The sequence below is a fragment of the Paroedura picta genome, chromosome 12, assembly GCF_049243985.1.
Source record: "Paroedura picta isolate Pp20150507F chromosome 12, Ppicta_v3.0, whole genome shotgun sequence".
Lineage (NCBI taxonomy): Eukaryota > Metazoa > Chordata > Lepidosauria > Squamata > Gekkonidae > Paroedura > Paroedura picta.
The window spans coordinates 48,484,306-48,498,170 of record NC_135380.1 but is presented as its reverse complement, the minus strand read 5'-3'; the positions used below and the strand labels follow the sequence as shown (position 1 = coordinate 48,498,170).

General features: G+C 46.0%; 1 protein-coding gene across 5 annotated transcripts in view; it reads right to left on the bottom strand.

Annotated features, from left to right (window-relative positions):
• Positions 1 to 13,865, bottom strand: part of BRD3 (bromodomain containing 3) — a 184,685-nt gene that overhangs the window by 71,426 nt on the left and 99,394 nt on the right. For all 5 annotated transcript variants that reach the window (XM_077305028.1, XM_077305031.1, XM_077305026.1 and 2 more), the window contains exons 3-4: positions 6,415 to 6,552; positions 4,584 to 4,731 (exon numbers count right to left, since the gene is read on the bottom strand). In XM_077305028.1, coding sequence (XP_077161143.1) covers positions 4,584 to 4,731; positions 6,415 to 6,552 — 286 coding nt within the window. The remainder of the gene's footprint in view (positions 1 to 4,583; positions 4,732 to 6,414; positions 6,553 to 13,865) is intronic.

Sequence of the window (13,865 nt, the reverse complement as noted above, 5' to 3'; positions counted from 1 at the left end):
CTTTTAACCAAGGCTTTGCAACACGCTCAAATGGAGCCTTTGTCAGAGCTTGTAAGACCACATTCAGTTTCCATGTAGGGGAACTATGTATCTGTGGCAGGGCTTCGTGGTTTCCCCCTTCGAGAAACAAAACTATGTGTGGAGGCTTTAAAGTCTGTGGACAAACAGTCGCAATTTCCGTTATTTGTCTTCTTAAGGTGGCTGGTTTTAACCCTGAGCCACCATGTTTTGTAGGAAGTTCAGAATCACTGTTACTGAAAGCTTTAGGAAAATACACTTTCTTTCTTCTTCATCTCACAAAGGCCTTCCTGGTGACATTGTAAAATCTAATATTTTAATCTCTCCTGGAACCTAGGTTTATTCCTACAGCCTCCGGTAAGTACCCGGCATCGGTTAGATGTCTCCGTTCAATTTCCAGATGGTCATTCTCATCCAGTTTGGATATGGATACCACAAGGAGAAGGAGAAGGAGAAGAACGAGGAGAAGGAGAAGGAGAAGAAGATGGCTCTCACTTTTAGTATATTGATTGTTAGGATTGCCTCTTCCTTTATTCAGGAGCCCTGGACTGTCACTCAGTCCAAGACAGCTCCCTCCACCAACCTTTCAGACTCGCATCTGTGAAGATTTGAAACTGTTGGGACACTGAGCAAAAACTCTCCTGGGTGAGATTGTTTCTTTTGCCCCACCAGGACCATTTATGCACTGGGAACTTCACTGCCCCAGCTCTTGTGCAGGAACAAAATGAGGTGCACCAGGCTAAATGCTCCCCCATGTGGATGCAGGAATCATAGAACCATAGAGTTGGAAGGGGCCATACAGGCCATCTAGTCCAACCCCCTGCTCAACGCAGGATCAGCCCTAACCATCCTAAAGCATCCAAGAAAAGTGTGTATCCAACCTTTGCTTGAAGACTGCCAGTGAGGGGGAGCTCACCACCTCCTTAGGCAGTCTATTCCACTGCTGAACTACTCTGACTGTGAAAAACCTTTTCCTGATATCTAGCCTATATCGTTGTACTTGAAGTTTAAACCCATTACTGCGTGTCCTATCCTCTGCAGCCAATGGAAACAGCATCCTGCCCTCCTCCAAGTGACAACCTTTCAAATACTTAAAGAGGGCTATCATGTCCCCTCTCAACCTCCTTTTCTCCAGGCTGAACATTCCCAAGTCCCTCAACCTATCTTCATAGGGCTTGGTCCCTTGGCCCCAGAGGAAGAGGTGGGGCAACCTGCCACAACTAAAACTCCAGCCTGCAGCCCAGCATGAAACCTCCAGTGCATAAACGGTCCGGGTGAGACTCTATTTCAACTGAGGTTTGAGCTTGACTAACCTGTCTTGTCCTACTATTATGAGGAAATGGAATGGCCTGAGGAATTTTTGTATCCCCCTTGTATGTCATTTGCCCCACTGGAGGCCTCTGTAGTTGCCACTAGTAGGTCCTGCACGCTTTTCAGAGTCAGCAGTGACATGTTCTTCTTCATTAGCTCCCTGATGACGTTCTGCGTTTTGAGGAACTTTTTCTCTGGAAGAACTTCTTTTGTAGTGTATCTATGATTACCCCCAAGTGGAGAATTGACTGTGTTGGTGAAACTTAGTCTTGTTGACCATGGATCTAACGTCCTGTAAGGTCTTCAACACCTGTAAGGTGCTGCTCTGCGAGCTGGCTCAAGTACTCGATCTCACAAGAACGTTGTAGAGATATGAATGCAAGTGCATTCCTGATGTCCTGAAGATCAGGATTAGGCTGACCAATAGCTTAGAGAAAACACTCAGTGCAGTCACAAGGCCAAACAGGAAGGCTCAATACTGGTAGTGATCTTCCCTCTGCAGAACCAGAAAATCTGTGGTGTGGTAGGTAGATGGGTATATGAATGTACACTCAGTGAGGTCCAAAAGAGTTGAGGAATGCTGCATCCTGAAGGGATTCCACGATGCAGCAGAGCGTTTCCATGCAAAACGTTTTGTTTTTATGCTTGTTTGTTTGTTTTTTAGCTTGATGTACCTGCTTGTGAACCTCAGGTCCAGGAAAGCTCTCCAATCCCCATTTGGCTATGGAACTGGAAGAAAAGAGTACACTTCAGCAGCGCTCTGAAATGGGAACTACTTCAATTGCCTGGATGGAGAGAAGATGATCTATTATACAGATCAAAATATATTTGGTGGAATGTACTTGATTCTATCTTGTAATCTTGTTCCACAGTAGTGATTTTGCAGTTGTCTACCTGTGGAATGCTCCACAGTCATGCTCTGGGCTGGGAGCTGTCCTCTATCTATCTTGTCACTTCTGTTACCTGTGCCCCTATTTCATCTGGGGCAGAAGTTGCCTCTTCTCTGCCCCCTTAGGAAGTGTGACTACAATCCTCTGCAGTTCACTTGGCAAAGGTGCTGTAGGGCACCTTGTGTGCAAAAGGCACGAGGGGAAGGTCTGTTATCAGTGTTCTGCCTCACGTATCTAGGCATCACTCCTATTCTTCATTTGGATGAGGATACATTCCAGGGCCTCTCTGAATAGATGATCTCCTACAAAGGGATAGGCTGCCCTGATAGTTTTTTTGGTTTTATATCTGCAGTCCATGCTTTTAGACAAAGAAACCTGCCTGCCACAGTGCTGGACACCCTGGCCCTGGAATTAAATATTATGCTGTCCAGAGTTGTATCTGCCATGGAGGAAGCAGTTTAAGAGTCTATTGACTCCTTCAAGAACCCTGGCGCTGTCAGCTGGCAATTGCTGTATCAAGTTTTTTGCCCACACAATAGCTACCCTGTTAAGGATAGAAGTTATTGTTACCGCTCTTACCGTGATCGCCATTGCCTCATGCGCTCTATGGACTACCATTGTATCTCTAATGTTTCCCTCTCCATCCTCAGAGACTACACCTGGAGAGTGGATGGCCACCACAGGGACATTGGCAGAAGAGGCCTGAAGTACTTCTTTAACATATTGGTGAAGATTGCAAAGACTTTTAATAAACTAAAGAAATTAATGTTAATGAAAGTTTTTTTGTTTATTTTTAAATTCTGATCTTTTTCTTTTTTTTGTAAAAAAATAGAGGGAGGGGGCACAATTTTGGGGCAGCCTCTGCAGTAGGGAAAAAGTCCTCTACATCCACAGCTGTCCTGCTCTTTTTAGTTTGTCTTGCCTGTGTATCAGGATCCTCAGATTGTTTTAAATTGACTGCTGCCATGGCTATGGCTAATGTATAGGTAACCATCCTGTTTAAGGAGCCTGCCAGATTGATCTGGAACCGATACCTCCTCAGTGATTTTACCATCTGAAAGGAAAATCTGAGTTAACTTGAGGGTTTGTGCACTGTCAGAGGAGTCATAATGCACACATGCACTGGATCCCCTCTTCCTGGCAACCTTGGGGGCCAATTATGGGAACACTCGTGGCCACAGCCAATATTATACTCTTGCCCATAAGAGCTAGTTGAGTGATGTGGGGAGCCTTCCCCTTCAGAAATGTGACCCTCATTCTGACAAAAAATCCAATTTCTTGTCTCATGGTTTTACAAAAGGTGATAACATTTCATCACTGAAGGGCTTTTTATCCCCCTGACTCATGTGAACCCTCGGATGGTTGGTTGTCCACGGTGTCTTTTGGAGCCACAGCAGGATCTGGTGCTGCAGCTGCACCTTGCTCAGGAGCTCTGCTGAAATAATCGTCTGTTGTGCCCTTTTTTTGGCCGCCAGGCTGGACCTGCCATTTATAAAATGCCCTGGAGGAAGAAGAGCTGCCCTCGCCCAAGGCAGATGTTGTTTAGGCCAGCTTTTTTGTTTTTGGCTTTCTTCGCCTCAGTTGGAGTGACCCTGGGTGGAGCTGCGCTCACCAGCCCGTTGCCTCTCTTTCCAAGTCCCCTAAGAGAGGAAGTCTTCATTGTCTTCTAAAGGAGCTTAGGTGAGATGAATAAGGCTCTCAAAAAGGCCACCACAGCTCTTTTCCTGCCAAAAAGCCACTAGCAGGCCTAGCAGGCCTTCTCCTACTACTCTCACTAATCTCCCCTCCAGGCGGTTGTTAGCCGCTAATCTGACTAGCAAACAATGAAACTGGAGGTCAGGGGAGAAGGGAGGGGTGGGAGGAAGGAAAGAAGGCTAGAAAAGTTGAGATAAAAGGATTTAGAGAAACGAAAGTAAGGGAGATCTCTGTCTACCCTGTCTCTGTATCTCAAGGCAAGGGAAAGACTGGGGAATGAGAAGCTGCACACAGGACAGGAAGTGAGGGAGGATGTTTTAATTAACCCCTGCCTCCCTGAGAAGCCGAAGGGAAAACCCATCCCTGTAGATGTCCTCCAATCCAGGGGGAGAACATAACATGCACATTTTGTTCCACTAGACCAGGGGTAGTCAAACTGCGGCCCTCCAGATGTCCATGGACTACAATTCCCAGGAGCCCCCTGCCAGCGAATGCTGGCAGGGGGCTCCTGGGAATTGTAGTCCATGGACATCTGGAGGGCCGCAGTTTGACTACCCCTGCACTAGACTAATGGACAGATTGCCCTTTCCTTGCTAGTCATTTTAGCTTAGAAGCTGAGGCAGAATTGAGTCCTGATAATAGCCCTGGTTCCAGAGATGCCCCCCTAACCTGCATTGTGTGCACCAGCAGACGCCTTCCGAGCTTTGCCTTTTGGGACTGGAGGTAACAGCTCAACTTCCTCCTGAGGCATCTGGGCCACTTTCTGCAGGAAGATCTTCTCCAGGGCTTGAGCCATGAGGACGATGTCATCAGTGGGCTGGACAGAGAAAGGGAAAGAGGGGGAAGCAAGCACTAGTCAGCTAGGAGGGTCCTGAAATCTCCACACACACATCTTTGTGCTGTTCTCCAGCATACCAGAAGCTGCACTGCCCAAGGCAGACAATTCAAAAGGCACCAATCCTCCTTCTAATTAATACAGGAACAATTTCAAAGGGCTTGCACAGAGGCTCTTGTAAGTCAGACGACTGCTGTTCCACTTCTCTCTTACTGGCCCCCCAAATCTTGTGCTGGAGCAGTCCTCTTACCTCGCCGTTCTGGTACAACCAGCTTTGCCATCCAGTGGACAAATGCATTCTAGTTCCAGATGCAAGCTGGCATGCAAATCAGAATGAATGCAAGCAAGCTAGGAAGTGAGACCAAATCGAGGCATTGCCCCCACCAGAGTGACAATCGGTGATGAAAGTAACATTTTGAAACCTCTGAATTCCAAATGATAAATTAGACATCACATATTTATGTTCAAAATATGAATAACAGTTTTCCTTCTCAGCACCAAATGAGGAGTTAGGAGCTCTAACATGCACTCTTTGAATACGAAGTTCCAGTGTTTGGTAAAAAAGAGACAGAAATTCCAAACCCAGGGATTCACACCGTATTGAATCCATGCATATTTTAATTTTAATTCAAATGTTTGCCATCATTAGCTCTTCCAGTAGCTGAATTTTGGCATAACAAAGAGCTAAAAATAAGACTTTAAAAATCAGTATCAGTCTGAATGTCAGCAAGATATTATCCTAATGCAGTTTGTGCATTCTGAGTGGCCATGCTAAAATTTCCAATAACACAATCAGTTCAAGGGCAAGCAAGAAACCGGGATAGCCAAACTATGACACTCCAGGTGTCCATGGCAGGAGTAACTGCAGTCCATGGACAACTAGAGAACCACAGTTTGGCCACCTCTGAAATAAAACAATTATCAAATAACCAATAAAATCAATTTACATGGGGAAAACTTAGTTTAGAAAAAGATACTGGCCTACTTCACAGGGCAGGCAGACAATGAGATCTTGGCTCTGAGCCTGGGTGGCAGCATCTGTGGAACCAGGCCCACCTGGCCCCTACTTGTGACTCAACACCTGCTTTTTGACTGGGAGGGGGTTGTTGGGTTGTGCATTTGACTGGGTTATGTGTACTTTACTCAGGGCCCCTAATGGGGGGCGGGGAGAGAAGGAATAAAGATATTCCAACAGTTAGTTCTCCCTTTGCAGTTTTGGAGGACAAAGTCAGATGTGCCACAAGAAAAGGAGGAAAATTGATTTTTATACCCCATTTTTCACTACACAAAAGAGTCTCAAAGCAGTTTACAATCTGCCTTCCTCTCCCCACCACAGAGACCCTGTGAGGTATGTGGGGCTGAGAGAGCTCTGACAGGACTGCTCTGTGAGAACAGCTCTAACAGGACTCTAACAAGGTCACCCAGCTGGCTGCATGTGGAAGAGTGGGAACTCAAAGCTGGATCACCAGATTATAAGGCATTGCTCTTAATCAAGCTATGCTTGATTCAAATCTGGTGGCCTCTCTGGGGCTAAGAAATTGCTTTGAAGGCTGGATCCATCCTGCAGGCCCCCAGCCGGAGACATGTAAGCATACAGATGATGTGTGCGCATGACTTTTGCTATCAGAAGCTTAAACACCCCCATCCCCATTGCAGATCCTTTACCTTGTTGTAAATGTAACAGTTTGTAAACATGGTGTTGAAATCTTGCATACATTCACTGGCACTCCAGTAGTAATTGTGTTCCAGCCGTTTCTTGATCGTGCCCATGTCCATTGGGTTTTTGATTATTTTGTGATAATCCTGGGAAGGGAGGGAGAAGCCATTTTTAAAAACTAAAATCCAGTCATTATATTATGCACAGAGAACCTGACGTGCATTGGATCCTTGTGGATTAACATAAATACAAAAAAAAAGTATCTGCATCAAGGAGCTTACAACACAAATTTGACACACAGAAGAAAGAAAAAGCAATGGGCATCTAAAATAGAATAATAGAATCATAGAGTTGGAAGGGGCCATACAGGCCATCTAGTCCAACCCCCTGCTCAACACAGGATTAGCCCTAAGCATCCTAAACCATCCAAGAAAAGTGTGTATCCAGCCTTTGCTTGAAGACTGCCAGTGAGGGGGAGTTCACCACCTCCTTAGGCAGCCTATTCCACTGCTGAACTACTCTGACTGTGAAAATTTTTTTCCTGATATCTGGCCTAAATCGTTGTACTTGAAGTTTAAACCCATTACTGCGTGTCCTCTCCTCTGCAGCCAACAGAAACAGCATCCTGCCCTCCTCCAAGTGACAACCTTTCAAATACTTAAAGAGGGCTATCATGTCCCCTCTCAACCTCCTTTTCTCCAGGCTGAACATTCCCAAGTCCCTCAACCTATATTCATAGGGCTTGGTCCCTTGGCCCCAGATCATCTTCGTCGCTCTCCTCTGTACCCTTTCAATTTTATCGACGTCATTCTTGAAGTGAGGCCTCCAGAACTGCACACAGTACTCCAGGTGTGGTCTGACCAGTGCCGTATACAATGGGACTATGACATCTTGTGATTTTGATGTGATGCCCCTGTTGATACAGCCCAAAATGGCATTCGCCTTTTTTACCGCTGCATCACACTGCCTGCTCATGTTTATTATTATTATTATTATTATTATTTGGATTTATATCCCGCCACTCCCCGTAGGCTCGTGGTGGGTCACAGGAGTCCTATCCCCATTAAAATACCCATTAAAAGACTTTAAAACAATCCCAACATGGCGGAACTTATTATTCCCACCCCTGCTATCAGAGCGGCAGGGAGGGTGGGGAGGAGATGCTAAGTCTGGGGGGGGGGAATGTTGGCACTCATTCGCTGACCCCGGCCTCAACCAAAAACCTGGCGGAAGAGCTCCGTCTTGCAGGCCCTGCGGAAAGCTGGTAAATCCTGCAGGGCCTGCAGCTCACCCGGGAGCTCGTTCCACCAGGTAGGAGCCAGGACCGAAAAGGCCCTGGCCCTGGTCGAGGCCAGGCGCGCTTCTCTAGGGCCAGGAACGATCAGGAGATTCTCCCCCGCTGAGCGTAAAGCCCTGCGGGGGATGTAGGGCTTTTAGTTTACAATCCACAAGTACCCCAAGGTCTCGTTCACACACAGTGTTACCTAGAAGCATATCCCCCATCCAGTAGGCATGCTTTTCATTTTTCTGACCCAGATGCAGAACTTTACACTTATCTTTATTAAATTGCATCATGTTCTCATTTGCCCATTTTTCCATTGTGTTCAGATCTCGTTGAACTCTGTCTCTATCTTCCAGAGTATTTGCCAGTCCTCCCAATTTGGTGTCATCTGCAAACTTGATGAGTAGTCCCTCCACCCCCTCATCTAGATCATTAATAAATATGTTAAAAAGTACCAGGCCGAGCACCGAGCCCTGAGGTACCCCGCTACTCACCTCTCTCCAGTCTGATGAAACACTATTGACAACAACTCTTTGAGTGCAGTTCTCTAACCAATGCCCTATCCACCTGACTATCTGAAAATCCAGATTGCAGTCCTTCAACTTATCCATCAGAACATCATGGGGAACCTTGTCAAAAGCTTTACTAAGATCCAAGTAAACAACATCAACCGAATTTCCACGATCCAGCAAACCTGTTACTTGGTCAAAAAAGGAAACCAGGTTTGTCTGGCAAGACCTGTTGGAGACAAATCCATGCTGACTTCCTTGGATCACCAAATTGTCCTCCAGATCGCTCCCTTTAATATCTGCTCTATTATCTTCCCTACAACAGAGGTCAGACTCACTGGTCTGTAGTTTCCTGGGTCATCCTTCCTCCCTTTTTTGAAGATCAGAATAATGTTTGCTCTCTTCCAGTCCTCTGGGACATCTCCAGTCCTTAAAGAGGTCCCGAAGATGATGGACAAGGGCTTTGCAAGTTCTCTGGAAAGTTCTTTGAGCACTCTCGGGTGCATTTCATCTGGCCCAGGGGATTTGAACTCATCCAGTGCAGCTAAATGGTCTCGACAACCTCTCTATCCATGTTAACCTGCCACCCAGACACTATCCTTTGGCTACTGCCATCTCTAGATGTGCCTAAACCCTTTGACCTGTGGGAAAAAACAGATGTAAAATAGGCACTAAGCCTTTCTGCTTTCTCTGCATCTTCCGTTAGAGTCTGTCCATCCACACCCAACAGTGGGCCTATTGCCTCCTTTACTTTACCGTTTGCTCCTCACATAACTGAAAAATCTTTTCTTGTTACAATGGGCTTCCCTGGCCAATCTTAGCTCACTCTCAGCTCTGGCCTTTCTGATGATTGATCTACAGTGCCTAGTAACCTGTAGGTACTCTTCTTTAGAGCTCTGTCCTTCCCTCCATTTCCTGAACATTTTCCTTTTCTTTCTTAGTTCCTCTTGAAGTTCTCTGTTCATCCAAATAGGCTTCTTAGAGCTCCTGCAGCGTTTTCGTCTTTCTGGGATAGTCATTGATTGAGCATGCAATAGCTCTTGTTTGAGTAGCGCCCACCCTTCACATGCTCCCTTCCCTTCCAGCATTCTCGTCCACGGTATGACACTCATCATGTCTCTGAGTTTATTAAAGTTTGACCTACGAAAATCCAACATCCGCGTCTGGCTATAAGCTTCCTTGCCTCCCCATCTCAAAAGGAATTCTATGAGGTCAGACAACTGAGAGCACGTGGAGAGTCAAGGCACTAATCAACAAAATAGTCAAGGCACTAATCAACAAATGATCAGGCACTGATTGAGAAACTTAGGAGTTTTGAGCTTAGGAGTTTGGTACATCTTAGATCAGGTGGGAAATGAATAATTGACTAAATGTGATTCTGGGTAGAATTCATATCTCTTTTTCTCCCGTATATATTTCAAATGTTTATATCCTCTATTCTCAGGACCAAATCAGACATTATATTGGAACTCACTGTCCAGAGCTCCCAGTGATTATTTTATAAGACTGTTCCATGTATTGTTCTTATGTTATTATGTAAACCGCCCTGAGCCCTCGGGCAGGGCGGTATATAAATATAATAAAATAAATAAATAAAATTATAGCCTGGACCTGAAACGTATGTTCGGGTTAGCCCTCAATCACATACAGTTCTCAAGAAAAATTACATCAAACAAAAAATAAGAAAAAATCATTCAAACCAATTAATCAACTTTAAAATCCCTGCACAAACACTCTGAAGCTTAAGACCAGAAGGGTCCTAAAACCAGAAAAGTAAAATCTTAAAATTAAGACACAAACCATCTAAAGGTAGTACAGCATGTGATAAAAGCAGGGAGAAGTATTGCACCAGTCTTCCAAAACCAAGTGACCTTCTGCTAGTAAGGCAGAATTAAAACATCTGGCATAAGTGGAAGAACAGCTATCAGTCCAGCCAACAAAATGTCTGGGAAAAGAAAGACATTTTAACCTGGTCTGAAAAAAAGAGATGATCCAGTGTCAAATGGACAAATATGGGGGAAGCCCCATCCCATGCACCCCTTCTTGGTGGCTGGCATGACCCCTGACTTTCATGAAACATAATCAGAGTCTCCAGGCCAATGCACCAGACACCCTGCTATAATTTTGGGATTTTTCTTGTTTTGGACAAAAGGGTTATGGGAACTAACTCCTATGGGAGTGGGCAGTTGCCATGGAACGCAGGGGGCCAAGCGGAGCTGCCAGACCGGATGCCCCTTCCAAGTATCTCTCCCTCCCCTGCCTGTCCTGCTATTTTCAGGCCTGGAGCAGGTAAGGGCCTTAAATACTTGCCACCACTCTGGTTCTAGAGAGGGCCCAACACATCCTTACCTTTTTCAGAGTAGGCCCTAACAGAGGATTGAATATGAAGCGTGTAGAATCCAGGCACAGTGAACTACAAACAGTTTAAAAAAAAACAGATACGACAGTGAAATAAATAGGATAACAGTTATTAAAATGGGGCAGAATTAAAACTGGGATTCTACAAGTATACAGGGCAAAACTCATAAAATCATAGAATAATAGAGTTGGAAGGAACTTCCTGGGTCATCTAGTCCAACCCCCTGCACTATGCAGGACACCCACAACCCTATCACTCATCCACTGTAACCTGCCACCCTCTTGAACCTTCACAGAATCAGCCTCTCTGTCAGGCTGTGACTTGCACTGTCTGTAGCATATTTGTATTTTTACTTCAGAGTAATTTTAAATACACATGCATCAAGTGCAAGTTAGTAGTGTTCCTAGAGAAGAGGGTACAGAAGCTAGAAGAACGCCTATCCACACTTTATTCTAACAAGAAGGGGGAAGAATTCTAAGAACTCATGGAGCACTGTTTGGACGGCAATTGGAAGAGGTGGGAAAAGTGTTTCACCAATTAGAGGAGAACCTAATACAAGAGGACAAAGGATGGAAGAATGTTACCAAGAGGTGTCAGAAGATAAGGAGATATTCTGCCCCTCTGACACTCAGAAATGGTTTCCAGGATGACCCTGTAGATAGTTACTCTGAACCACAGGAACAAGAGCTATTCCCCCAACTCCCCTGAAGCTCAGAAAATGTTTCACAGGCTCCCAATTCTGGATCACAGGAACAAGGGCTATTCCCCCAACTCCCCCAAAGCTCAGAAGATGTTTCACAGGCCCTTGGGGATGAAAGGTCTATGTCATCTGCTCCCCAATGCGTTAGGACTAGGAGACGTGTGCTGGTAATTGGGGATTCCCTATTGACTAGAAGCCAAAGTATGTCGACCGGACTTGCTGCCTTAAGAGCTATGCTGTCTACCTGTCAAGAGAATTAAAGATGTCACAGAAAGGGTGGATTCAAATGGGTCGCCGTGCTGGTCTGAAGTAGCACAATAAAACCAGAGTCCAGTAGCACCTTTAAGACCAACAAAGATTTGCTAGGATCAGTGACGACGACCACTTGCCATTTGGATCCCTGTCTATCATGGCTGTCAAACTGAGCGATCAACGATTAAGAGGAATTTAATTCAGATGACCATCAGGTATACTACTGTGGGCAAGAATCTCTCAGAAGAAATGGAGTAGCCTTCATAATAAGAGAGTAGGAAAAGCAGTCTTGGGATACAATCCCCAAAATAACAGAATTATCTCAGTTCGAATCCAAGGCAAACCATTCAACATCACAATAATCCAGGTCTATGCCCCAACCACTGCTGCTGAAGAAGATGAAGTTGACCAGTTCTATGAAGCCCTATAACACCTTCTAGAAGCAACGCCAAAAAATGATGTGCTTATCATCATGGGGGATTGGAATGCTAAAGTAGGAAATCAAAAGATAACCAGGATAACAGGCAAGTTTGGTCTTGGGGTACAAAATGAAGCAGGGCACAGGCTGGTAGAATTTTGTCAAGAGAATACAATGGCAAACACTCTTTTCCAACAACCCAAGAGACGACTCTACACATGGACATCACCAGATGGTCAACACAGAAATCAACTTGACAATGGACTCTGCAGCCAAAGATGGAGAAGTTCTATACAGTCAGTAAAAACAAGACCAGGAGCCGACTGTGGTTCAGATCGTCAGCTTCTTGTTTCAAAATTTAAGCTTAAATTGAAGAAAGTAGGGAAAAGCACTAGGCCACTCAGGTATGAACTAAATCATATCCCTGACGAATATACAGTAGAGGTGACAAATAGATTTAAGGAATTAGATCTGATAGACCGAGTGCCTGAAGAACTATGGACAGAGGTTTGCAACATTGTACAAGAGGTAGCAACTAAAACCATCCCAAAGAAAAAGAAAAAAAGCCTACTAAGATGGCGGCCAGAGCAGTCATGAAATCAGACTGCTCCTGAAACTAAACAGACCCAGCCCAAGAATAGCCACCAAAAAAGCACCCAAATTTGATCAGACAAAAAATAAAATAAGAACCCCACCAACTTAGCCACAAAAATCCGAAGGAAAGCAACAGAACGAAACCCAAAATCTCCACAAATAGAAGCAAGAAGCAAGAACAAGTAAGAAAAACAACGAAGAAAGACAGAAACGGTAAGGAAATCAACTAAAATAAAACAGAGGAAAAGGAACAGCAACAGCTGGGCAACAGCCACTGGCAGTCTACTGGCCCTGAGCTGCCCCACGGCTGGAGGCGCCCAAAGATCGCTGAGGCAGCCAGAAGGAGCCGATCACCCAAAGCAGCCTGTCAGCGCGAAAGCAAAGACCACCCGCTGCAAAGGGACCCTTCCGCAGCCGCCCAAACAAAACCAGGGCCTCGGCCACAGCCTGTCAACCGCTACTGCATCACACCCACCGCCAGTGCCTGTGACCACCGCCCGAGCAGGGCCGCCGCTGTTGCGCCGCACCCGCCACCCACGGCCACCGCCCGAACAGAGACGGACCGCCACAGCTTGACCGCGGCTGCTGCGCCGCACCCGCCACCCTCCACCCGCGGCCACCGCCTGAACAGAGACGGACTGCCACAGCTTGCTGCCGCCGCGCCGTACCTGCCACCCGTAGCCGCCACCTGCGCCACGCTAACCACCAGAGGCCATCACACACCACATGCACCTACGCCAGCCGCCGAACAAAGCCGATCTTTCACTGAAGCTGCTCCGCCACTACCGCGCCGCACTCTGACCCGTCTGCAAAAAACAGCCCACCATCACTGGACTCTGCTGCAGCTGCCCACCAATGCAGCACCGCAGACCCTAACTACAGCCACTTGGGGTGTGAATAAGGAGAGGGAAAAGGAAAAAGAAAGGAACACTCACATAGTCAAAGAAGAAAGAAGTACGAAACCCTTGGGGGGGGGGGGGTTCCTCTCTATAAGGGAGGAAGTCACAATCAGACATTAATCTAATTTACCTATAAGGAAGAGGGAGGAATACACAAACGGACGTTAATTGAATTTATTCCTAGAAGGGGGAGGGGAATGTCAAACGGGCTATTAGAGACTCTGAGTGAGAATAATATCTCTACGAGGGGGAGGGAGAAAGCCACAAACAGACATAACTGTTCCCAGAGGGGGGAAGGGTTGTCAAGTGAAATACTAGACATTGAGCGGGAATGAACTGGGCGGGAAAAAAATCAAGCAAGGGGGGGGAGGGAGAAGGTCGCAAACAGACATAACTTGTTCCAAGAAGAGGGAAGGGAGACCAACGAACTGCTAGAATTGAGTGGG